This window comes from Geotrypetes seraphini, chromosome 8 (genome assembly GCF_902459505.1).
Source record: "Geotrypetes seraphini chromosome 8, aGeoSer1.1, whole genome shotgun sequence".
In the NCBI taxonomy this organism is placed as follows: Eukaryota; Metazoa; Chordata; class Amphibia; order Gymnophiona; family Dermophiidae; genus Geotrypetes; species Geotrypetes seraphini.
In genome coordinates, this window is record NC_047091.1 from 161,629,157 (window position 1) to 161,654,928 (window position 25,772).

The 25,772-nt window shown below is 42.2% G+C and overlaps 1 protein-coding gene across 3 annotated transcripts in view; it reads right to left on the reverse strand.

Moving 5' to 3' along the window:
- Positions 1 to 2,042: 2,042 nt before the first annotated feature.
- The window catches only part of NAA25 (N-alpha-acetyltransferase 25, NatB auxiliary subunit), a 209,941-nt gene continuing 186,211 nt past the window's right edge, over positions 2,043 to 25,772 (reverse strand). For 2 of the 3 annotated variants that reach the window (XM_033956518.1, XM_033956515.1), the window contains exon 24: positions 2,043 to 2,210. In XM_033956518.1, coding sequence (XP_033812409.1) covers positions 2,088 to 2,210 — 123 coding nt within the window. In that variant the 3' untranslated portion in view covers positions 2,043 to 2,087. Of the gene's footprint in view, positions 2,211 to 10,802; positions 11,018 to 25,772 lie in introns of those variants that run through there. The other variant, XM_033956517.1, reaches the window with a different exon arrangement.

A 25,772-nucleotide genomic window follows, 5' to 3' on the forward strand; every position in this document is an offset into this window, starting at 1 on the left:
TGCAGACCAAGGCCCTGAATTTCTTCTGGAACACAGCAACAACCCTCTTCCGTGCACCTCTGCTGCACTGTCCCGTTTATCATTTTTTGTTTGCAGGCAGGGAAAATAAAGAAAACAAGAGCAGTAACTTGTATTTTGTACATTATATTTATTTTAAAAATACTCTTCCTGACCAGCCGGCACGTCTAACAAATTTACTCTGAGCTGCCAACCTAAACCAACGTCAGCTTCTTTCTTAAATTTAAATATAGATTTCACATAAGTATCTTTTATATCAGAGCATATATGCAATCTGTAAAAGTTTAAAGAATGTCTCCTGGTGCCTATGTCTAAAAGTTTCTTCATTTACTTGTTTTTTTTTTGTTTTTAGTAATGTGGGTGACTTAAAAAAGAGACAAGAAATTAAGATTTCATGGGATCAGTAAATACACTTCAATACATTTCAATAACAGAATTACTAAAGTTTACCAATACTTGGATGTCCAATTGCATAAATAACCAGAGTTACAAAATATTGCAACATGAGTTTGAAACCACAGTGGTAATAAAAAATAAAAACTTTTGCCTACTTAAAACCATTAATATGTCAAGGACTTTCTCCCCCCCCCCATTTAAAAACATTAAAGCAATAGATCCTGAAGTTTATACTTAATAATTACTTCATTAGCATTATTCCATGAAATAAGTGTTTATGTAGCAATGTAAATGAAATAAGTAGTAATGACATTAGACTTAACCACATAGATTAACTATTACCATAATTGATGCTTCTCATCACTTGTCAAACCACCAAGACTTCAAGAGGTTTTCTGTAAGATTGTGCCCTGTTCCTCTCTTGGAACAGCTAAGCATAAATCCATGAGCTACATGCTCTGCAGTCCTGTTTGTCTGTCTTCTGTGTCCTGGAGCTTTAGAAATGAGCATTAAACCAAATTATCTAGCACATCTGTTATTGGTCATACTTTCAGCATGCATATGGTGTTAATACCTTGGTGGCTTTGGGGGGGGGGAAGTAATGCTCATTCTCTATCCCAATGGTAAATTATTACAACTGCCAGCTATTTTGATAATATCCAACAAGATGCACCAAAGTTGTATCTTCTAATTCAGAAGGGCTGTAGCACTCTTATCTCGTCTTACTATCTATGTGCATTAATAAACTGGTATTGGCCATCAGTGGCGCCCCCCCCCCCTTTCCTTCCCCCGTACCTCTAAGTTATTCACCGCTGCAAGCAACAAGAACTTTCAATGTGCTTCTTGCAACCCCGTCGGCTCTCCCGCTGATGCCACTTCCTATGTGTGCACATGGAAGTGACCTCAGCGGGAGAGACGATGCGATTGAGAGGAGCACATTAAAGTTATCACTCGCAGTGATGAACCAGAGGTACAGGTGGGAAGAGGCAGGGGTGGAGAGGAGGAGGAGGGGTGCCGGTGCCCCCGCCAACATGGCACTCAGGGCGAGCCACCCCCCCACCCATTTAATACACCACTGTTGGCCATGTATCCTCCACATGTAATGCACTGATTCTTTTAGGACTGGCTAGCTTCATATCAAGTGTCAGGACTGCATTATACATACCGGTCCCTTCTTAAATTAAGCAGAAAGTTAAATGATTTTCAAAGACACTTGTTTAGTGAAAGAGAAGTAGTGATATACTTCCAATTTTAAAGGTAGGCATCTATGCCTCATGTGTTTCTAAGATAAGGAACTTAGGAAAATAATAAAAACACTTATAACACTATGGTTTCATGGAGATAGGCTATGGTATATGCTGGATTTCTATTGCTGCTTTTACAGACTGTCGCCCTTATTAACAGAGGGAAGGAAACGTTCTGATGTTTGTGTTACATCATGTATGAACATGTATAAAAAAAGTGGTCAAACCCATGAGGGTCCTGCTTCTAGTTTATGTACAATAATTTAATCAGCTGTATATATATCTTTTTAAACCTAAAAAAAAAATTATTTATTTTTTTAAAGTCCTTCATGCGTTTGTGAGGAAGTTCTGGATTCCGACGATGGTCAATCAGGATGCTGTTTCTCTGCAAGTAAATTTCATTCACCTTTATTGTAGAACCTTTTTTGCTTAAATTTTTAGTTTTTTAATGGTATCGAGTCTTTTTTTCAGGAGCTCTTCAATTTCCTGTAGTGACTGCTTGTAACTACTCTGAACTTTTCCTTGTGCAGTCTTTGTAAATATCTTTTCTTCCTGCAAAGGGGGAAAAATCAAATCAGGGATCAACCAAATTACAAGTGAGCAGCTTTTCATGAAAGGAGCATTCTCAGGTCAGAAGACAGTCAATGGGTTATAGGCCCCCAAAAGATCCCATCTGCTATAGAGATCATTCAAGCTTAATACTCCTGCATTACTCATGTTGAACAGAGACAGAACACAAATTTCTGTTATATATACACAGGAGTCCATACTTTAACTGTTGATTCCCACTAACAACAAATCTGCAGAATGGTGTCACTAAGATCTTGAACTCTTCCCCTTCTGCAGTAAAGAACTGCTCCCTCTTCAGTTTTTCCTTCTGTAAACGAACTCAGAAGGTGTGTTCTGATCTGCTCTGCTTCTTTGTGCTATTTTCTTTGTGGCTTCAGTGCTTGGAGGTATCCTTCTTGGGTGTACTCCACCGGGGAAAGGACACAGGCTCACATGGGTGAACTATTGCTCCCAGGTCAATATCTTCAGAATACCTATGGAGCCAGCCTGCTTGGTGTTCCTTAGGAGCTCAGGGTCTGTTCCTCTGGGAGCTGCTTACCTGCTGATTCTTCAGAGGCTTGAGCACAGGCTGTTGAGCCCCTGAGTAAGAACCCCCTGGGTATCAGGAAGCCAGCCAGCTGTGTAGTTTCTCCCTCCATCGCTATGTGAGGAATTTCAGGGGTGGGAGTCCATGGTCAAGATCTGTTCAACCATGTACAGCCCTTTCCAGAAGCTGGCTTGTGAAATTTGGTATATGTGAGAAACAGCATGAGCAATGAACAATGAATCTCAGGATACTTCATTAGGGGTGGAGGCTGGAATCTTATCTTGGTTTAAAGTGTGATGACTCAAAACTGCTGTTTACTTCAGAAGCACAGAATGAGGCATGATAGTCAGTCACATAGCAAGTAATGTGAAGACCGTAAAAAGGAGCAAGCGTGGGACTTTCCTCCGAATTCATCGCTGTGCCGTAAAGGGATAGTCCCATGACTGACCCGGTCCATCAGCTGCCTGAAAAGGGGATGCTCTAGCTGTGAGGGGCGGTATTGTTGCAATCATAGTGAAGTTGTTCTAAATTATTTATGCTTTGTATATTACTGCTATGCAATTTATGTAATGAATAAATTAGTATAATAAGCAGTACCTTGTGTATGTCTTTTTGTATGCCATGAAGTGCTGACTACCTAACAAACTTGGCATTACAAACCGGCAGTCAGAATATCTCCATTGATACTGATGTTCCTGAAAATCTCTGAGGCAGAAATCCTTTCCCTGCAGGCAGGCTGCTACAATCTGACAGGCACCAGAAGTCCTATGGGGAAAATCGGGGGGGGGGGGGGGGGGTCTGAAAATGTCATTTTTTAAAGGATTTCTGAGGCTAAGATTAGTTCCCCCCTCCTCCAAAACCCTAAAATCATTACATTACATTAGTGACTTCTATTCCGCCAGTACCTTGCAGTTCTAGACGGATTACAAAAGAAGATAAATGGACATTTCCAGGAAAAATTACAATTTAGGGAGCTGTTTACATGATTGAGACTTTGAAGAGAAAATTACAAGAGTGGTAGAGACTTTGAAGGGAAATTTATAAGAGAGGGGATGGACAAGAGGATGAGTTTTGATATCTAGATAAATTTTTTTATTTAGCTCCAATGGCCCGTTTTTGCCACAAATTTTCTGATGGCAGCCATCTTGGATTTTTTGCAATCTTTTTTTAAACTTTCTTTCTTTCTGTCTCAAAACCATTCATTTTGCCTATAGATCACCTCTCATGTATGCCCCAGGCCTTTCCAGCCCAGACTCCTGCATTTTTTGGCACAGGTTTACCGGCTGAATAGTGACCATGTTCCACGTGCCACAGTGCACAAGAGGAAAGGCACAAGGTTCTGGCTTGGCCCTCATTCAGTCGTCCAAGACCTTAGAGCGCCCCAAATCCTGGAAGTTCCAATCTAAGGGAAATAGGTCTGAGCAGTGAAAAGGTGAAATGCAAGCGCTTGGTGGCAGATGAACCGCCTATTGCCCAGTCCGGTGTCATACAAGGAGACTCAGATCCTCCAATGCAAGGCTTTTCTAATTTTGTCAGCCTTTTATGGAAAGCCTTCTTAACATGACCAGGAAGCGCTGCACTGCCTAAGGGCATGCTGGCTCTACCTCAGAGGGACCTTTCACTCAAGTAGGCGTTTCCTCCTCTACCACAAGAACACAAGAAATGCCTTCACCGGATCAGACCGAAGTCCATCCTGTCCGGCGATCCGCGCACGCGGCGGCCCATTTAAGTACACCTATTGGGAAACCCGGATTTCCCGTATCCCTCAATATGGTTTTCAAGAAGATGTGCATCCAACTTGCGCTTGAAACCCAGAACAGTAGTCTCCGCCACAACCTCCTCCGGGAGAGCATTCCAAGCTCCAACCACTCACTGTGAGAAACAGAACTTCCTGACATTTGTCCTGAACCTGCTGCCACTCAGCTTCAGGCTGTGGCCCCTTGTATGTGTGACTTCCGAAAATGTTAACAATGCTTCTTCCTGGTCTATTTTATCAAATCCTTTTAATATTTTAAAAGTCTCTATCAAATCCCCTCGCAGTCTTCTCTTCTCTAGGGCGAACAGTCCCAGTTTTCTGAGACGTTCCTCGTAGCTCAAATTCTCCATACCTTTGACTAGTTTCGTGGCTCGTCTCTGCACCCTCTCCAATAGAGTTATATCTTTCTTAAGGTATGGAGACCAGTGTTGGACACAGTATTCCAAGTGAGGTCTGACCATTGCTCTGTAAAGTGGCATTATGACCTCTTCCGATCTACTCGTGATCCCCTTCTTAATCATGCCCAACATCCTATTTGCTTTCTTTGCCGCCGCTGCGCATTGAGCTGAAGGTATTAGGGTTCTGTCTATCAGTACCCCCAAATCCCTTTCTTGTTCGCATTTGGCCAATGTCACCCCCAACATCTTATACTCATGTTCTTTGTTTTTCTTTCCTAGATGCATCACCTTGCATTTGTCTATGTTAAAACTCATCTGCCACTTTTTCGCCCAAGTTTCCAGCTGGTTTAGATCCTTCTGGAGCTCCTCGCAGTCCCCTAGAGAGTTTTGTATCATCTGCAAACTTCGTTATATTGCTTGTTGTTTCCTCTTCAAGGTCATTTATAAAAATATTAAACAAAATAGGCCACATCTGATTCTACTGTCAAGGTTTCTTTGGAACATAATGGGATGATTGGAAGTCTCTTTCCATGCCTGTCACAAGGCTCTCCTGCGTCTGTGGATGATTTGGGATCCCTGATGGGGTCCAGTAGTCAGGAGTGGCGGTGGATCACTGTGATGATCATTCAGTGCAATGCCTTTTCAAAATTAGCTTCTGTTTCTGTCATAATGAGATTGTAAGCTCTTCTGAGAAGGAACCATCTCTAACATGTACAATGTGCAGCGCTGCGTGCACCTGATAATGCTATAGAAATAATAAATTGTTGTTGTTTCCGATGTCATTTCTGACAACTGTTCTACGCTGGAAGCTCGATGCCCAAGAGTACTCCACCTCCCAGTGCTCCGTTATCTATGGCAGTAATGCAGAGATGGCTTTTTTCCTGTTCACCAGACATCACCGCTTTAATCATTGACCAATGAGAGTTGCCTGAACATTCTCTAAAAGGTGGCCAAAGCTATGTCTAGGCTCTATCCTATGGCTCCAGACTTCCAGCAGCTGTTTGTACAGCCTAACATGGATTCCGCAGTAGCGCAAGTGACCAAGCGCCCCTCCCTTCCTAGTAAGGATGGAGTGATGCTAAAGGTGAACAGGACCGTAAGGTGGATGTAGTCCTTAAAAGATAGTTCTTTATCGTCCTTCCAGACCGGCACAGACAGATGGGTTTACACTCCTCTGCCCAAAGGTGGAGACTGAGAACACACTGAATTCTAACAGTACAAATGGGCTGTGCAGTCCCTCAAAGAACCATCTGTTCTCGGTCTCCTGGTCTCGGTCTCCAGCAGGTGGAAGTGGTAAGTCTGTGTAGTTTTCTTTTAGGCCTTGGCAGGGTCTGTTGGAAAGGTTAGGCAGTGGCCTTTTATCTGCCCCTATTTTCTTGTCAGACTAAGCTGGGGTCCCATGGGTGGCGTCGCACTCGGGCAGCCGAGTCCCTCCTCCCATTTTTCCCACCTCCCCAATTTTTCTCTAGAGGTGCTTGGACCTTACGTTGAAGACAGTTTTTCTTGTAGCCATTGTGTGTGTCAGAATTACAAGCCCTTTCTTGTTTTCCCTTCTTGGAGTTTTCAAAGAAGCATGTGGTGGTGCTGTGGCCTGTTCTTTCTATTCTTTTTAAGGCCATTTCCCCTTTTCATGTGAATCAGACTGTTGCCCTGTCAGTTTTGGGTAGTCGGGAGAGTACTTTAGAGTAGAGGCAGTCGCACAAGTTGGATGTCCTCTGCATTTATGTGAAACGGACTCAGGAGCTCAGGCAGTCAGATCAACTTTTTATTCTCCTGGTGGGCAGTCATAAGGGGGAAGATGCCTCTAAGGCTTCGATCGCATGCTGGATCAAAGAGACTTTCATACCTTCTTCAGAAGAAACCTGTTCCGGATTTTCTCAAAGCTCATTCTACTCAGGGTCAGGCAGCTTCCTGGGCTGAGTCCTCTCTTGTGTCTTCAGTGGGTATCTGTAAGGCAGCACTTTGGCCTTTTGTGCGTCACTACCAAGTGGACGTTCAGATGTGTTGGGACACCATTATTGGTGGATGCACTCTTGTGGTGGCCCTTTGGGGATTCCACCCATGATGGGTACTGCTTTTGTATGCTCTATCCATCTTTGCTGGTCTGGAGGAATGATAAAGAAGGAGCAATTAGGGCTTCCTGTTAATTTTATTTTCTTTTAGTCTCTCCAGACCGGCACAGAACCCACCCAGTGTTTTCTGATTGTTGATGCGAAGAGCGTTTTTCTCAGAATTGCAATCTTGTGCTTTTGTTCTTTTTGCCTTTTTCTTTTTTTCTGGGGAGTATAAATAGTGGTTGTGGAAAAGCAACATCTGGTTCATCTGGGGTAGTTGGTTAACTGTGGGGTTAGTATTGATTAGCTGTTTAGATCCTTTTCTAACAATTGTTCTTTGTTTTGCACTGTTACTTTAGAAAAAAAAATTCTAGACAGAGCTTTAGTTTTGAGTTCCTGCTTGGTTATTCATCAATCCACTCAAAGGTTTATCAAAATATTGTTTAAATTTATATCATGCCTTATGAAGCAGCTTATAATACTTTTAAGACACAAGGGGAATCTCAGAATGGCACTTGGCCGCTGTTGATTCCTGCAGTACAGTGTGGCAGCACTCGTCACTAGCTCACCCAAATGTGTCCTCTATTCTAATCTCTTTTTTTTGTATTCTTCGGTTTCTACTTCTAATTTTTCGTACTGTTTCTATGCTCTTTAATAAATAAATAAATAAATAAATATACTAACAACACTATCAGAGTCATTTCCAGGATCTCAATTCATTGGATTTTTTATCTCTTCCATATGTTTTCTTAGTCATTTCATTCATTTCAATACATTATCATTCTTTCTAATTCATTTTCAAGTATTATACTGAAAATTTCTTATCCCCTAGATAACTTAGCTTGTTAGTGCAATGTCGCTGTTACACTACGCCCCACCAATGCGTTTTGTATCTTCCTCAGAACGGGGAAAGTGCCTTAACAATAACAAAGCAAACACAGCAACATAAGATTTAATGGAAGGGGAATATCAAAGAATTAATTATCAGCATTATATCATTCCCTTTAATTACTCACCAACTACATTTCATTCATTCGCTTTCTTGCGCTGCTTACAATAGGTCATCCAAATATGGCTGCGGCATTCAGTTACTGCATGATATACACCCCCCTGATGACATCATCCATATGATACCCAATCACGCAATACTCTTCAGGCAAAGTCTTCAAAGAACTTTATCAGTCATCACAATCCACACATCAGGTAGCTTCTTCAAAGAACTTTATCAAATATCACAATCCAAACCTACCATATCCTCCTATACTTATTCAGCTAGAGTTAACTAATCGCTGGTTTCATTCAATCCTGAAGGCTGCATAGTTTGTAATTCATGCATCCAACGGAGCTCTTTTAAATTTAGCGTCCGAATGAAGTTTCCTCCTTCCCACCCTACCTCCACCATGTCTAACACCCGCAATTTAAGATCTTTCATTGAATGTTTAAATAACTTCCAATAGCATACTAGAAGGGTAGTCTCATTCTGGGTAAGGACCCGTGACTTATGTTCTGTTAATCTCACTTTTACAGGGTGAATGGTCCGCCCCACATACATTCAGATGCTAAATTTAAAAGAGCTCCATTGGATGCATGAATTACAAACTATGCAGCCTTCAGGATTGAATGAAACCAGCGATTGGTTAACTCTAGCTGAATAAGTATAGGAGGATATGGTAGGTTTGGATTGTGGATTGTGATGTTTGATAAAGTTCTTTGAAGAAGCTACCTGATGTGTGGATTGTGATGACTGATAAAGTTCTTTGAAGACTTTGACCGAAGAGTAGTGCATGATTGGGTATCCTGTGGATGATGTCATCAGGGGGGTGTATATCATGCAGCAACTGAATCCCGCAACCATATTTGGATGACCTATTGTAAGCAGCGTGAGAATTAAAGGGAATGATATAATGCTGATAATTAATTCTTTGATATTCCCCTTCTATTAAATCTTATGTTGCTGTGTTTGCTTTGTTGTAGTTAAGGCACTTCCCCCAACCTGAGGAAGATACGAAACGCGTTGGTGGGGCGTAGTGTAACAGCGACAATGCACTAACAAGCTAAGTTATCTAGGGGATAAGAAATTTTCAGTATACTACTTGAAATGAATTAGAAAGAGTGATAATGTAATGAAATGACTAAGAAAACATATGGAAGAGATTAAAAAAAAAAAAATCAAATGAATTGAGATCCTGGAAATGACTTTGAAGATGTTATTAGTATAATTTATTTATTTATTAAAGAGCACAGAAACAGTATGAAAAATTAGAAGTAGAAACAGTGTGAAGAATAAAAAAAAAAATAGATTAGAATAGAGGACACATTTGGGTGAGCCAGTGACGAGTGTTGCCACACTGTACTGCAGGAATCAATAACAGACAAGTGGCATTCAGAGATTCCCCTTGTGTCTTTTAAAAGTATTATAAGCTGCTTCATAAGGCATGATATAAATTTAAACAATATTTTGAAAAACCTTTGAGTGGATTGATATTATAGAGTGCCTAATAGGATTGTGATGGCTATTCATCAGACAGGTTCTATGAGGGACTACATAGCCCACTTGTACTGTTAGAATTCAGTGTGTTCAGTCTCCACCTGCTGGCAGAGGAGCATAAACCCATCCATCTGTGCCTGTCTGGAGAGACTAAAAGAAAGAAAATTAGTAGGCAAGACCTAATTTCTCCTTTGAAGCGCTGGCTTTGGCTATTAAAGCTGCAGCAGTTGCCTCCTTCATGGCATGGGCCTGTCATACCAGATTGCAGACTAGTTCCTTGGAGCTTGGGGACCCCTGTCCCTACCTGTTCAAGAAGGGAGTGGACTATATGGCCAATGCTCTTTATGACATCAGAATCCTGAGTAAGGTTTCAGCTTAATCTATTTCTGCCCGCCAAATGCTCTGATCAGATAATAGACGGGCAACTCGGCCAATTACCCTTTATGGGGCAGATGCTTTTTGGCAAAGGGCTAGACAACATCATGGCCAGTATGAGAGATCGCTGTCTCAAATCGCTCCCGGACAGCAGGAGCTATCGTTTTATCGGGGGCTGTAGAGACTGTTTTCGTGCCTCTAGGAAATCCTAATCTAATCTAATCTAATCCTTAGGTTTGTATACTGCATCATCTCCACGTTCGTAGAGCTCAACGCGGTTTGTCAATTCTCCTCTGGTTACTCTTCTCAGAGGTCCTTTCAGGGGTCCAGACAGATAGGAAGTCACAGGTGCCAGCAGCCCATGGTGGCTTGGTCTCCAAGAAGCAACAATGATGCCAGGACAGCAGCCACCACTCTTCATTGGCAGGTGACTGTCAGCTTTCTGGAACGAATGGGAGCAGATTCTTTTGACCGTTGGGTTCTAGACATTATTCAGGAGGGGCACAAGATTGAGTTCTTGACCCCCTCCAGATCTGTTCCTAGACAACCCAGCCAGACGGTTGAAGGAGGCCATAGTCCGAGCAACAGTGCAATGACTCTTGGACATTCGTGCCATAGAACCAGTTCCCGAAGAAGAATCGGGCTCAGGCAGATACTCTTTATACTTCATGTGTCCAAGAAAGATTAGGTTCTTACCTCGATAATCTTGTTTCTGTTAATATATACAGGAGTCCATACAGCCTACCCTGGATGAACTTTTGAGTTGCTTGCTTCCTGCCTTGGACATTGCCAGTGTGTCTCAGGAACTAATCTACTGTATCTAAGATTCAGCAGAGATATTGCTAGAGGAACCAGGGGCTCCCTGTTCCATTTCCCTTTGGAGGGTTCTCTAACCCATATTAGTTGAACTTAGCAGGTTGGTTCCTAGCTACTCATGTGCAAAATTTATTGTTCACTGGTTGTTTGTTTGTTAAATGTTTGTTGATTACTGTTCTACTGCTTAAGTTTCAGAGCAAAACAGAATATGTTTATTGCCAAGGAAGCTCCCCATGCCTTTCCTTTTTTCTTATGTTTCAGTGGAGTTCAATTGCTTTGGTACCAACTGAAGAGGAAGCTGTTCTCCCCTGCAGAAGGGGAGGAGTTCAAGATTTTAAAGTGACACCCTTCTGCAGATTCACGGTTTGTGGGATTCCTGTGTATAGTAACAGATACATGGTTATTGAGGTAAGAACCTAATCTTTCGTTAATTTGTAGTCAACTGTGGATAATGCATCAACTGTTTTGGTGTCTTTTGTTGAAAGAAGCTGTGTGCAGTTACCCATTTAAATAATAAGGAAGGGCTTGTTCCCATAACTGGTGTTTCTCAACCCACTCCAAGCCAGGTGAGTTTTCAGGATTTTCATAATGAATATGCACTAAAAGATTTGCACGTTATGAGTGTCTGCTATATGCAAATTTATCTCATGCACATTCATTATGGTATTCCTGAAAACCTGGTTGGTTAGGTGTGTCTCCAGGAAAGGGGTGAGAAGCAACGCCATAAATGATTATCGTTAGGCTAAGTTAGTACAAGAGATATGAAAGTAGATGAGGTCCAGTAGCGGAGGCAGGAGTAAAGCTCCAGCAGCATCTTTTAGCAGGCCTGTACTTGTTATACAACGTCTAAACCCGCGGCCCAGCGTCTCCCTCTGGCGGGTAGTTTTCTGGCTGGCTCCCTTGCTGCAGTTGTCTGCGGGTGTCGTCAGCTCCTCATGCGCGATCTGCAGCTGTATCAGAAGCGTTCCCTCTGATGTCAGAGAGAAGGCTTCCGAATCAGCAATGAATCATGTGCGAGGAGCCGACACCGTCCGCAGATGACTGCAGCAAGGGAGCCTGGTCAGAAAACTACCCACCAGAGGGAGGGAGAAGCTGGGCCATATTAAACTCCTTGTTGGGCTGTGGGTTGGACACCCCTGGAGTAGGGGCAGGGAAGAGGATTGGTGCGCGGCTTGCAAAAAAAAAAAAAAAGTGTCCCAAGAAGCAAAGTGTCTGTAGGAGTCCTGAGAATCTGACTGGAGTTTCTGAATTATTAATTGGTGAGTATTTTGGGGTATTTCATATATGTGGTCTTGAATAAACTCAGAACTTTGTATAAGGGATTGAAAGCTTCATATACAGTACAAAATGGGAACAGGACCAAAATAACTTGACCCATTTCTTTAAATTTATTTCTAATTTCTGCACTGGCAGCTATGACTGTGTTTGAATGACATTCACTCTATCCAGAAAGAAGACTAAAAATTATTCTGAGATTAGTTCCTCATGCAGGGATAAAAGTTCACTGCACATAGCTGGTGGAAATGCCCCAAACCAGGTGCTCTAGAGATCCAGATCAATTGTACATACCTTTGATAACTCTCCAAAAGCATTCTGGAAATGGTGTAGTTCATCTTAACCTGCAGAATCCAGATACCCTGCACAGAATTTATAGCATTGGTGTGGAGGAAGAGGGAAAGAGATACTTAAAGGGAGAACTGTTGGGAAGAGAAAGGAATAAATGGTGGACCTGGGGAAGGGAGGTAGGGGGAGAGATGGGATGGGGTCAGTTTGGAAGAGAAAGGGAGAAATGTTAGGCCTGTGGATGGGAAGGAGGGAGAAATGTTAGGCCTGTGGATGGAAGGCAGAGATGCACAGGGCAGGATTAACCAATAGGCCAAGTAGGCACTTGCCTAGGGCCCGAAATGGTCAGGGGGGCCCGATGGAGGGCATCAGCATTGTTTTTTTCAAATGGTGATGGGCCCCTCCAGCATCGATCGGCAATGCAGGCCCCTTCCCCCGATCGGCAAAGTGGGACTCGCCCCAATCGGCAATGCAGCCACCCCCTCCCCCCATCGACGGAAAGTAAGACAAGCAAGCAACGCGGGTAAGAAAGAAATGGGAACTGTAATTGTGCAAGTGGTGCTGCTTGCCCAAAGCTTCCCGTTCCACCTGGGCACATGGTGGGGTGGGGCAGGGGGCCCAGTGTACTTGTGTGCCTAGGGGCCCTCGACAAATTAATCCTGCCCTTGAGATGCAGCATATCTCTTTTTTTTTCCTCCATTTCAATGCTCAGCATCAAGGAGGGAGGCAAGAAGAAAAACAGAAAAGAGAGAGAGCAAAATGTTAGACCATGGGAATAGAGGAGGAGAGATGGACCCATGGGAGAGCAGAAGGAGAGCTAGGATAAGAAGATGCTAGGCAGGAGATGGAAAGAAAGGGACATGGAGTTATAGCCTGACCAGTGGAGAGAGGGAGGGGGATTCTAAAAGTGATGAGCCATGTGGATGAGGTCAAAAGGGAGATGACAAGATGAGTGAGAGAGCAGTGAGTACAGTGGTAGAAATGTGGTAATGGGGAGTAGATAGCAGGAAATAGGAGGCTGGGAAAGGAGTGAGATGGGAAATGGGAGAGTTAGGAACCGAGAGAAGATGGAGAATTAAGAGGTAGCTGAACATTTAAAAAGAAAAAGGGTGAGAAAGAAGGCAAGATTTGAGTGGACAGAGTCAATAAAGAAAAGAAAAAGTTAAGAAAGCTGAAAAGAAAAAATTAATATGTTGGAGACAGGTATAAGGAGGAAATGGAACAAGAGAGAAGAGGAGAAAAAAAAATGGACAGCAGAGAATTGGTTGAAGATAAGACAAAAAGCAGAAAGAGAAACTGGGACCAAGATGATGGAAAAACAAAACATCCAGACAACAAGGTAGAAAAAATGGTTTTATTTTGAATTTATTAACTAGAATATGTTAGCTTTGGGATATGTGCATCACAATTATTTTTGTATTCACTGGTGTAATCATATACAGCTTATTTAGGGGAGGGACTGGAGCCCAAAATTAATGGATGGGCACCAAAGTTTCTCCCCGCCTGAGTGCAATTTACAAATACTTGAGCTATTGGAGATTCCCAAACCCTGCAACCTGAAGACATCGTCCTCCAATCTAGCAACCCCAAATCTCCAAGCTTTGCAGCCAATGGCAATATCCTCAAGCTGCCACTGCATTCATGCATGCATGAAAGCTAAGGGGGGGGGGGGGGCAGGGAGGAGGGAAGGCAGCAGCTCTGCAATATTGCTTCCAGCTGCAGAACTTGGGAAGTTGGAGGGAAGGAGGTGGCCGTCAGTTGGTGAGGCTTTTCCCAACTAGCTACAGCAGGGGAGACGTTCATTTTGAGGGAGCCTAAGCTCAAAGTGAGAGGCTCAAAAAAGCAGTTAATATTTACCCTGATTGAACGATCCTCCACCTGCGCCGCTGACAGCTGATGCAGCATCCCTGCTCTGATGAGGCTCACCATAGCTGTAACAGAAGCGAATGGGAAAATCAGGAGCGCGCATCCCTGCTCATCAGAGTGGGGATGCGGAAGCCTTTGGCTGCTCCCACTGTCAGCGGTGCATGTGGAAGATCACTCAGTCAGGGTAAGCATTACTGCTTTTTTGGATTCCTCTCCAGTGTCCCTTTAATGAAGGTTTATTATTAGATATGTACATCTTCTATATTAGTGATTGCAAATCTGGGACCTGCTCAGCCTTTTTTCTTGCTCATCAGCTAGTGTTAATGTTTGTGCGGCCCCAGAAAAATTTTTTTTGTCTAATGCGGCCCAGGGAAGCCAAAAGGTTGGACACTCCTGGTCTAAAGTATCTAACAATTCTCAAGAACAGCAGTTCTAAATCTAGTCCTTGGTTTCCAGGATATCCACAATAAATATGCATGAGAAATTTGCATATAGCAGACACTCTTTACATGCAAATCTTCTTATGCATATTCATTGTGCAATCCTGAAAACTCACCTGGCTTGATGGCTCCAGGAATAGGTTGAGAAGCACCAATAGGAAACAAGCCCTCACATATAATATTTAAACTGGCGACTACGCACAGCTTCTTTTAACAAAAGATACCAGATGAAGATGCCTGTAGTTTGTGGTGAGTTTTTGTTTTTCCTCCAGTTTTTCACTAGGCAAATTCAGGTGAATTTCAGGACCATCAACTGGCCTTTACACAAGATCTGAACCCAACTGGTTCAATTTAATAAATCTCATATCTGAATAGACAAACCATAGTACCACTATTTTTTTTACATATCTTTTTCTTTGTCGACACCCTTCAACATACAGCCCAAGATTCTAATCTAATCTAAGATTTATGAGTCGCGCTATGCCTACAGAGGTGCAAGCCGACTTATAGTACAGTTTATGGAGAACATTTTAGTACAGTACAAAGAAGTTTAGACAGACATTACAGTATTCTATATATTGCTCATAACTGTGGCAATACAATTGGGCATTGATGCTAATTGAAAACAAGTTGAATTTACATATACATTTCCCTAGTCTACTGAATACTCTTAAAGATGGGCATGTACATAGAATGTGTATGCAGTGTTATAAAATATGGTAGACTTGTGCCTAATCTAGGCATGAGGATTTACACAAGGTTTCAGCTGATGTAAACCCTTGTGCCTAAAATTAGGCATGGATCTTAGTGCGGAGGGCTATTCTATAAACGGTGCCCAAATGTGGATGCCATTTACAGAATTAAGGTCATTCAGTAAAACCTGAACACACATATTTAAAGAGCAGCCCAGTGGCAAATCTGGTTAAAAATAATCCAACAACATACTTCAACAGATTTTGTGCTATATTTTGTTGTTTTATAAAGACTTATTGTAAGTCACCTAAAGCATGTTCATGTACAAGCGAGAGAAATGTTATTGTTAAACGTTTATTATTGTTCTACAGTAGTTCCTAAGTTGTTCACTGTGATTCTATTTCATGCCCTTATATTCTTGATATCCAGAAACTAGATGGGCTAAGAGGCGGTCCAGGACCACTAAAGCAACACTGCTCCTCTGTAGTATTCCCTCCTTTTTAGGCCTCTGAATACTACCTCAGTGTCATGTTCGAGCCCAGACAATCCATGGATCAGGAGACTTCACTCAGGCAATGAATCTGACCCTTCCACATACCATGCATAACACTAGATGTAAAGTGTAGAAATTTCAATAACATGTGAGATTCTTCTGATCTTGAAGATGTGAAATACATTTGGTTTCATTCTGTTTTGTTGCAGATGAACCCTGCCCTGACGCAGACAGGCATCAGGTTTTGAAACAGACTAGCAACTTAACAGCAAACCATACATACATACAAATTGAAGCATATGAGGAAACTTGCTGCCAAAGAAAAGAGTGTCGGGTAACTTTCCTGCAAGGGGAACCGCTTTTGATGGCTTCTAATTAGGGTGGTTGATCCAAAGTTTGTGGGTCTTTCAATATAATGAAAGAAAGTATAAACTTATAAGCTACAAAGAATGGCCAGATGTATGCAGTTTTCAGAAATTGATACATAAGATATAATGACTGATGGTATTTGATTGTGATTGTCGATTTCTTTAATAGTGGCAGAGAAAAAAAAAATTCCTTCAATTATTCCTCACTGGGACTTATGGGGGAATGCATTAGGGAGAGAAATTACGCAGAAGGCTCGGGGATCTGAGTCTGCAGTAAGTGAGCGAGAATTCTGCATATCCCTAATAATTTCTGCAGCAATGTGCATATATTAGTATACGAGGGCTGTTCAAATAGTATCGGACCTTAATTTTTCTTGCTTAAACAAATAAAGCTAGGAAGGCATGGTTTGGCGACCCTAACGTGCATGTTTGAATTTTTTCATGCCTACAGAAGCTGTCAGTCACAGGCAGACCGCCGATGAGTGAGGAAGTGTAAGTGAGCGCCATCTGATTTTCGTTTGACAAAATGACAGAAAAAGTTGAACAACACTACTGCATTAAATTTTGTGTAAAGCTTGGCAATTCCCAAGTGGAAATGATCCGCATGATTCAACAGGTCTTCGGGGACGAAGCAATGGCCACCACACAGATAAATAATAATAACTTTATTTTTTCTATACCGCCACAATCTTACGACTTCTAGGCGGTTTACAGTGAAGAGAGCTGGACAATCAGCGAATTACAGATTACAAATAGCGAAGATGTCACAATACAGTCAGTGAATTACAGAATACAATTAGTAAAATACACATATTTCTCAAGTTATCAGCATGGTGTTAATCATATTAGAAATGGTAACTGATTAAGAGATAAATCTATTGAACAGTGCTGTCTTAATTTCTTTCCGAAATGCATCGTAGGTTAACCTGGCTCTGTTGATGTAATTGCCTAGCCAGGTCTGCTGTTTGCTAGCTTGAAACTTCAAAGTTCTGTCCAGAAAGACCTGTATTTGCAATCAGTGATCCTTGGATAGGCAAAAAGATTGGAATTTCTGGTTGTCCTAATGGGGATGTGTAGCTCGAAATGTGGTAAGAGATAGGTAGGGGCCATTCTCCACACCAGTTTAAAGGAATGGTATAGCCACTTCAGAGATGGCCGCATATCAGTGGAGAGTGAAGCACGTTCTGGTAGGCCCTCTACATCCAGAAATGTGATCGTCATTGACCAAGTGAGGACCCTAGTGATGCAGGATCGTCAAATCATGATCAGATAACTTGCAGACGAGGCGAGCATCAGCGTTGGATCCATTAATTCCATTTTGACTGAGGATTTGGGCTTCAGCAGAATTTCAGTGAAGTTCATGCCAAAGCTGCTAACGATCGAGCAGAAGCAACTCCGTTTGGAGATTGCACAGGACATGCTGGAGACTGAACAGTGATCCCAACTTCCTCAGCACAGTGATCACTGGTGATGAGTCCTGGGTTTATGGGTACAACCCAGAAACCAAGTTGATGTCATCACAATGGAAGCATTCAACATCCCTGAGGCCAAAAAAAAGCAAGGCAGGTCCGCAGCAATGTCAAAGTCATGCTGCCCATCTTCTTTGACTCCAATGGCATGGTTCATCACGAGTAAGCACCACACAGCATAACCATCACCAAGGGGTACTACCAAGAGGTTCTGCGTTGCCTTCGTATATAAATTTTTTAAATAAATAAATAAAATCACGATAAACGCATCTGCCCATTCTTCACATTTGATAAGGAGTTTCCTGGCCAAACCCAACACACCTGTGATACCTCAGGCGTCCTATTCTCCCGACATGGCTCTGTGTGACTTCTGGATTTTTCCCAAGCTGAAAATGCCCTTGAAAGGGACCAGATTTTAGTCAAGATAAGACATCATACAGAATGTGATGGACCAGTTGTGAGCAATCTCAAAAGAGGCGTTCCACTGCTGCTTCTGACTGTGGCAGAACCGTTGGAAGAAGTGTGTGGCAGCCCAAGGGGACTACTTTGAAGGAGATTAGTATAAGATTGTTGTATCTGAATACAAGTATTTTTTTATGAATAAAGATCTGATACTATAAAATATACAAGGGCTGTTCAAAAAGTAACTATTATATAGAAACATAGAAACATAGAAATAGACGGCAGATAAGGGCCCACGGCCCATCTAGTCTGCCCACCTTAATGTCCCTCCCCTACCTTTGCCCTAAAAGTTTTTTGTACAGGAAACAACAATGTTAATGATGTCTTATATACTGCTATATCTCCAACTGGATTCAAAGCAGTTTACAAAAAAAATTACAAAAAGCAAATTAAGAACAAGTTAATAAGGACAAAACACTACAAATTATAATAAGCGTTATAAGGCATGTATTGAGCAAGGCCCATTTCTGAAAGTAGATTGTCAGCTCTTTGCGAAAAGAGCAGCAAGTAGGTATAGTTCTAATTTCAGCCAGTAAGCTGTATGTTATGGTTTTTTCCATTTCGGTGTCTGATTGTTGCTCTTTTTCGCTGGCCCTCCTTTGTCCCTTTTTCCTTTCATCTTGCCAAAACTTATCTCCCACCCATCTCTTCTTTTCTCAAGGTTCTTTTCTTCCTCTTTTAGTTCTGTGTTCCTTCATCACACACATCTTCCCCCTTCAACCCCTCTATGTTTTCTTTTGCTCCTCTTCCATTTCTTGGGCCCTCTGTCCAAGTATTCTGCCATGTGGCATATTTCCTCGATCCTCTCCACTTTGCATTCTCGTCTCTTCCCCTCTTAGTGTCTTATTTCTGCTTCCTAATCATTATGTCATCTTTTCTCCTTGTCCCCCAACCAGTAGCAACATATCAACTACTTGATGTAGACTGCTTCTATTGTCTCAGCTGCTAGATACTTCCTCAATGCCTGTAAACCTCATGCCTGTGCTTAAACTTTTAAGTTACAAAATTGGACCAACTACCCACCGCCATCCCTCTGTCCTCTGGCCCCACTCTGCATCTTGAATACTCAAGTAAAATTCTGTGAGTCATCACTGACTCTACACTTTCCTTCAATGATCACCTCAACTCCCTAATAAAAAAATGTTTCTTCAGCCTTCACATGCTGAGGAAAGTGCCATCAAAAACACTTTGCCGTCCTTGTCCAATCCACCATCCTTTCCAGATTGGACTATTGCAACTCTATCTACCTAAGCCTAACAAAGAAAAACCTTCAAAGACTCCAGCGGATTCAGAATGCTGCTGCTAAGCTTATCTTCGCAAAAAGCAAATTCGACCACGTCTCACCGCTTTTGTCCAAGCTCCACTGGCTTCCAATAATCTCCAGAGTCCACTTCAAATGTGCCTGCCTCACTTTCAAGATCCTACACAGCATCCTACCCCCCTTTATTCCTCTTTCTTGGAATTCCTCTAACCCCAATTCCACCAGATCCACCCAAAAACTGAAACTCTCCTTTCCCTCTCTAAAAGGCGTCTCCCTTGTAGGAAAACTAGATTCCTCCTTCCCTTTTAGAATCACTGAGCTCTGGAACAACCTTACCTCCCCTCTTAGGAATCTGAGCTCCCTCCAACTCTTCCGTAAACATTTGAAAACCTGGTTATTCTCAAAAATGTAACTCTTCCTCCCTCTCTGATTATTCTAGTCCTCTAAATTTCCTCTTCATCCTTCCCTCCTCTAGAGTGCCTTTCTACCCTAACTCCTGTTAACCGTGTCGAGCTTTGTGAATGTAGAGATGATGCGGTATACAAACCTAGTTTAGTTTAGTTTAAATGGAAACACCAATGTGCTGCCTCTTTCTAATTTAAGTCAGCAGCCACTATGAACACACACCAGCAATTAAAAGAATAGAAACCGCTGCACAATTGTACAGATACCAGGGCTGTGGAGTCAGAGTCTGAGACAATTTTGGGTACCTGGAGTCAGAGTCGTGGTACTAGAAACTGAGGTGTCGGAGTCGAAAGATTTATCTACCGACTCCACAGCCCTTACAGATACTAAGAGGAAGATGCTCAAAATTTTAACGTGGTCATTAAACTGGTTCCAGCCGTTTAGCATTCATATATTTTAGCAGCGGATTATTGAAATGGCTTACTGTGGTCTTTTCCGAGGTTCCTAGCAGTCTCTGACTCTGCCATGCAAATGTATTACAGCAAGGTCATTAATATTTAAAGGCGCACTCTGGGCGATTCTCTATTACCACCGAGTGATTTCCTAACCTTGCTGTCCTACATTTGCGAGCAAATTTTTCCTGCAGGTCTGAGCTGTTGTAGCCTTACTTTCTGGTCAGTGCCTGAGTGCCGATTAGCTCAGGCATTGACAGAAAAGTAAGGCTTGACAGCTCAGACTTGCCAGAAAATTTTGTCGCTGACAAGCACCCCCCTCCCCCCGGCAGCAGGAGAGTTGCCTGCTCCCTCCCACCGTCACGCAACAATCCCCAACACCACCTCCCCCTGCAGCAGGAGATATGCCCACGCCCTCCTGCTGCCATGCAAAAACCCCCTCCCCCATGGCAGCGAGAGAAATGCCCACTCCCTCCTGCCACCATGCAACTCCCGGCAGCGAGAGAGATGCTCACTCCCTCCCACTGCCCCTGATGACCCTCCCCCCAACCCATTATCTTGTTTACGAAGTCTGGACTGAGGGATGCCTACCCCCTTCAGCCAGCAGGCCCGCCTCTTCAAAATGGTAAGCCTTCCCCTCCCAGGTGCATCCTGGGATGCGCCAGGGAGGGGGTCTAGGACTCTGATTGGCCCAGGTTGCTTAAGGCCCCTCCTATGGTTGTTGCATGGCGGTGGGAGGGAGTGGGTATCTCTCCCGCTGCCGTGTGTATGCGCGTGTGGGAGGAAGTGGGCATCTCTCCATCGGAGGGGGAGGGGGGGGGGTTGCTTGATGTTGGCAGTGGGAGGGAGTGACCATGAATCCATCCTGCCAAACTTCGATTTGGGGGTCTTTTTATTTGCACATTTATTCTGTGCCAATTGCTATCACCAGCAATCAGCACATGCAAATTTAGCGACCCTCTATGACTCTCCATGAACCTTATTTGCATGCTTGGTTTTTCAAGAATGACTCGCCTTTCTGAAATCGTTACAGTAGTGTCCGCACCAGCTGCCTGTTGGAATTTACCAGGAACATTTGAGAATCTTCCCATAAGTGTGGAAGTGGCTGGGGCTTATTAAAAAACAGGGGGAAATAGCAGCAGAAGTAGTAGTTTAAACAGACAAGAGGTGTGTAGTAAGTAGTTAGTACAATTCCAAGACATTTTCCAAAAAATGTAGGGGTTTCGCAATGGTGTAGCCAAAAGGCAATTTTTTGGTGGACCAACAGGTTGGATGGGTCGGGACTAGAGTTGCCTACTTTTTGAAAGAGAAAAACTGGCCATCTGATACACTGTGCTCTGTCCCTACCCCACTCCCCAATAACATCAATGAGGGTAGCAGTTCAGGTTTCATTGGCTGCAGGCCAATTGAGGGCTAGGGGAAGTAAAAGAGACTGCACTCTTCAGACCCATTGAGCCACATTCCCCCAACACACAACATACGTGAGCCAACTAATTTTACATTCACCAACAATGGATGCTAAACAGAACTAGGACATTTCCCCCTAAAACTCACCATACAAAGACATTTTGGTTTCTGTTGGCAGATAAAGGCTGGGGCTTCGCTTAAGACACTGGAAGCTCAATCCTAGAAGTACTAATAAAAGGCAGGGCAGGAATGGAACAGGGAAGTAGTATAATAGATTTTATACAAGGAAAACACATCAGGGAATACTAAAACTAGCATGTTAATAGGACATAAGTAAATTCTGGGGTTTCCCCTAAATCCACCCTCTCTGTTCCCGCTGGCTTTGCATGCACACCCAGCCCCGCTGGTGTCTAACTTAGGTGCAAAAGTACTGTTGGTAAACATTAAGATTGTGCAACAGTGGAACATTAATACTCTGTATATGGTTCCAAAGGTTTTCTGGCATAAAGCCAGTTTATTTCTGCTCTTAAGTCTTTTGTTTCTCCAGACAGCTGCACCCTGCCCTGATGGTTTCTAGGCTGCTGTCTTGCTGATGATTATTCTGGCTTAAATTGAGAAGAAGAAAGAACAAGTACTTTGGTACAGTACTGGTTCCCTTTTCAGACTATCATCACTAGAACATTCCTGACAGGGTTCATTCTTATGTACAAAACATTTTATAATTCAAAGTTACAGTGAGATCAAATACGCCCATGTGATCTACACAAAGTTTCAAGTTTAATAAAAATTTGATTTGATCGCAAAATTGTAATTCAATGCAATTTACAAATAATGATAAAATTGGGGTAAAAAAGAAACACACATTAATCAAACCAGACGGTTAAAACAACTTTAGATCAACCAACCACATAAGGTAAAAAATAATAAATAAAGGGTTAAATACAATTTATGAACAAATAAAAAGGGCAAGGTGATTGGATACCTGCTCAATTTTCACCTATAAGCATTACTAGTACTCTAACACAGTGGTTCTCAAACCTGTCCTGGGGGACCACCAGCCAATCGGGTTTTCAGGATGTCCCTAATGAATATGCATAAGAAAGATTTGCATATATTGGAAGTGACAGGTATGCAAATCTATCTCGTGCATATTCATTAGGGACATCCTGAAAACCCGACTGGCTGGTGGTCCTCCAGGATAGGGTTGGGAACCACTGCTCTAACAAACATCCTGAATATATAAAATTTGCTTAACTCAGTTAAAAGCGTCCTTAAAAAGCCAGCTTTTTCAGGAGACTTTTAAACTTACTAAGTAATTTTTCTTCCCTTCCCTTCTGACACCTATGGACTGGCGGAAATAAAAGAATTATTTTGTGGACCAGCGGTTGAAGAACACTGGGCTAAGTCGTGGTCCAGAACCTGCACATCTCCGCCCCATAATAGTACTAATTGCAACACCATTTTTTCCATTCATTTTTTATATACACACACAAAATACAGTATAATCTTATTAACACCACATAATGGTTAACCACAAATTAAACTACACAAAGCACACTGTATGCTTCTCAACATTCATTCCTGCTAGAAAACAGATAACACCTATGCAAATACAGGACCAAAAACTAAAAGTACTATTATATACAAACGAAATCCTAAGATTCAAGACTTTGCATGCAGTATAAGCCCCAGAAAAAAGATTCAAATGCATTTCTTCCTGAACAGTGCAAAATACAGACAGCAGATGTAAATCACTGACTAAATTCAAAACTAAAATCATTCCCCCTACCTTTTGTTGTCTCCCTCCCTCCATGCTGTGCCTTAACTTCTGGCCTGCTCCTGCCTGGCCGTTTTATGCTGCCCCCGGTGTTATCTTCAGGCTGGCTCCCTCTTCCTCACTGACGCAGTGCACAAAGCTGCAGTCAGTGGCTCCTCGCACATCCTGCGCCTCATCTGGAAGCCTTCCCTCTGACATTCGTCAGAAAGAAGGCTGCCCGATGATAACGCTGCATCAATCGCACCGCGGACACGTGGCTGAAGAATACTGATCTACACGACATATTCAACCTTTGAACCAGTTTATGAAACCAACACTACAAGTATGTTTTGGTCTGTCTGGAGAGCAGGCTAGGAATGTGCAGACCTCTCCAGCCTATTCTAAACCCGAATTGCCACAGGACACAGACTGTGCAAGTCTGCTCGGTACCAGCTCTAATTCTTCACAGCCAGAGTTGCCATCTAAGCACTACTCGACATATCAAACACACATTCAACCAATTAAGTTTTTTGTTTTCTATACCATTCATTTTCTAATAAGCAAATTCATCCCACACCTTTTTGAATTCCATCACTGTTTTCGTCTCCACCACCTCCTTCTGGAGGGCATGCCAGATATCAAAAACCCTCTCCATGAAAAAGAATTTCCTGACATCACACCAAAGTCTACCACCCCACAACTTCAATTCATGTCCTCTTTTTCCCTTCTCTAGAAAAGATTTGAGGACTTGAGATTGTTCGATTAGAATTTTTCAATACTACGTAAACGATTTCTTATTATTTTATGTTTGATCTGACAATCTTTCTGTACAAAATGTTTTGATTTTGTTAAATATCTTAAAATGATAAATAAAGAATTTAAAAAAAAAAAATTTGTTTCTATGTGAATACCTTTCAAGTAATTAAATGTCTGTATCATATCTCCCCTGACCCTCCTCCGAGTACATATGAATCTCACCAGGTACCTTATTACATATATTTCTAGAACGTCCAAAATTGTGTGTACAGAATGAGATAATGAAAACATTAGAAACTGTATTACAGCAATCTTTGGACCGAAATTATCAGCATTACTGCTTGTGGACATGCAAGTTCTAACTGACTGAGATGTGCAGCAAGCAGAACAAAACTTCCTTTAAATCAAGCTATTCTGTTGGGCGGGGAATCTGTATTCCAATTTTGGATGTCTTTGGATCCACCACCATTGCAGCGTTGGTTATATAAAATCCAGGAACTTGTGATTTTGAGATAAGGACTTAATCTAAGATATCATCTGTGGAATGGAAGACATGTCTAAAATTCATTGGTCCCTTTGGGGTTTTATCATGCAAGTGGCAGACTGGATGGGCCTATTATCTGCAGTCATGTTTCTATCTGACTTGTTCTTACTGCAGCCCAATTTCTTCTTCCTCTACTGTAATCAGTTCACTGAGATGTTAATACTTAACTTTGCTGAGCCTTACCCATATTGGTTGAGATAAGAGTGTGTATGTGAATATTTATGCTTTGGTTTTGGAATTGTTAGAGAAAGGGTTATGGAGGGTTTTTTTGTTGGACAGGTAATATTATGAAAATGTTATTACAATGTAGCATGTTGCTTTCTATGTACCATGCATATGGATAATTTTTGCTAGATTTATCTGCATACACTGCAATTAATAAACAATATTAGATTTTTCAAAAAAGTTCCAAGTTTACCGATTAAAAACAAGTTATATATTTCACCGATTAAAATTAAGCATTGATTAATTTACTTTAGAAGTTATGTTAGTAATAAAGAAAAACAGACAATTAAAAAAAAAACATTTATTCTGATAGATCGAGCAGATAAAAACAGAGGGGGTGGAAGGAGGTTAATGGATCCATAAGTGGAGAAAGAGCATGATCGAAACATTCAAATACCTCACGCGCCGTATCGAGGTGGGGGAGGATATCTTCTTCTTCAAGGAACCCACGTCAACACGAGGGCATCCATGGAAAATCAGGGGAGGGACATTGCATGGCGACACCAGGAAATACTTCTTCACCGAGAGGGTGGTGGATCGATGGAATGGTCTTCTGATACAGGTGATTGAGGCCAGCAGTGTGCCTGATTTTAAAGCTAAATGGGATCGAATGGTGGGTTCTCTTCGCAAAGGGAGGTAGGGGAGGGTCATTGGTGTGGGCAGACTTGATGGACCTTGGCCCTTATCTGCCGTCACTTTCTATGTTTTCTATGTTTTCTACTGATGCTGGCAGGGATGATACCACCCAGGCTAAATGTCCTGCCTGTTTAGGGAGAAAATGTGCACGATACTAATTCTCTCATGTTACTCCTTTGCTGAAAGTCTTGCACTGGCTTCCGGTTTATTGGAGAATCTAATTCAAATGTGCCAGTATGCTGTATTACATTATATAGATAATATTTTGTGAATCTTTGCAATGGTTTGGCATGCATGTTTCTTGCCTTGTTAACATTTATTGTACTTTATATACT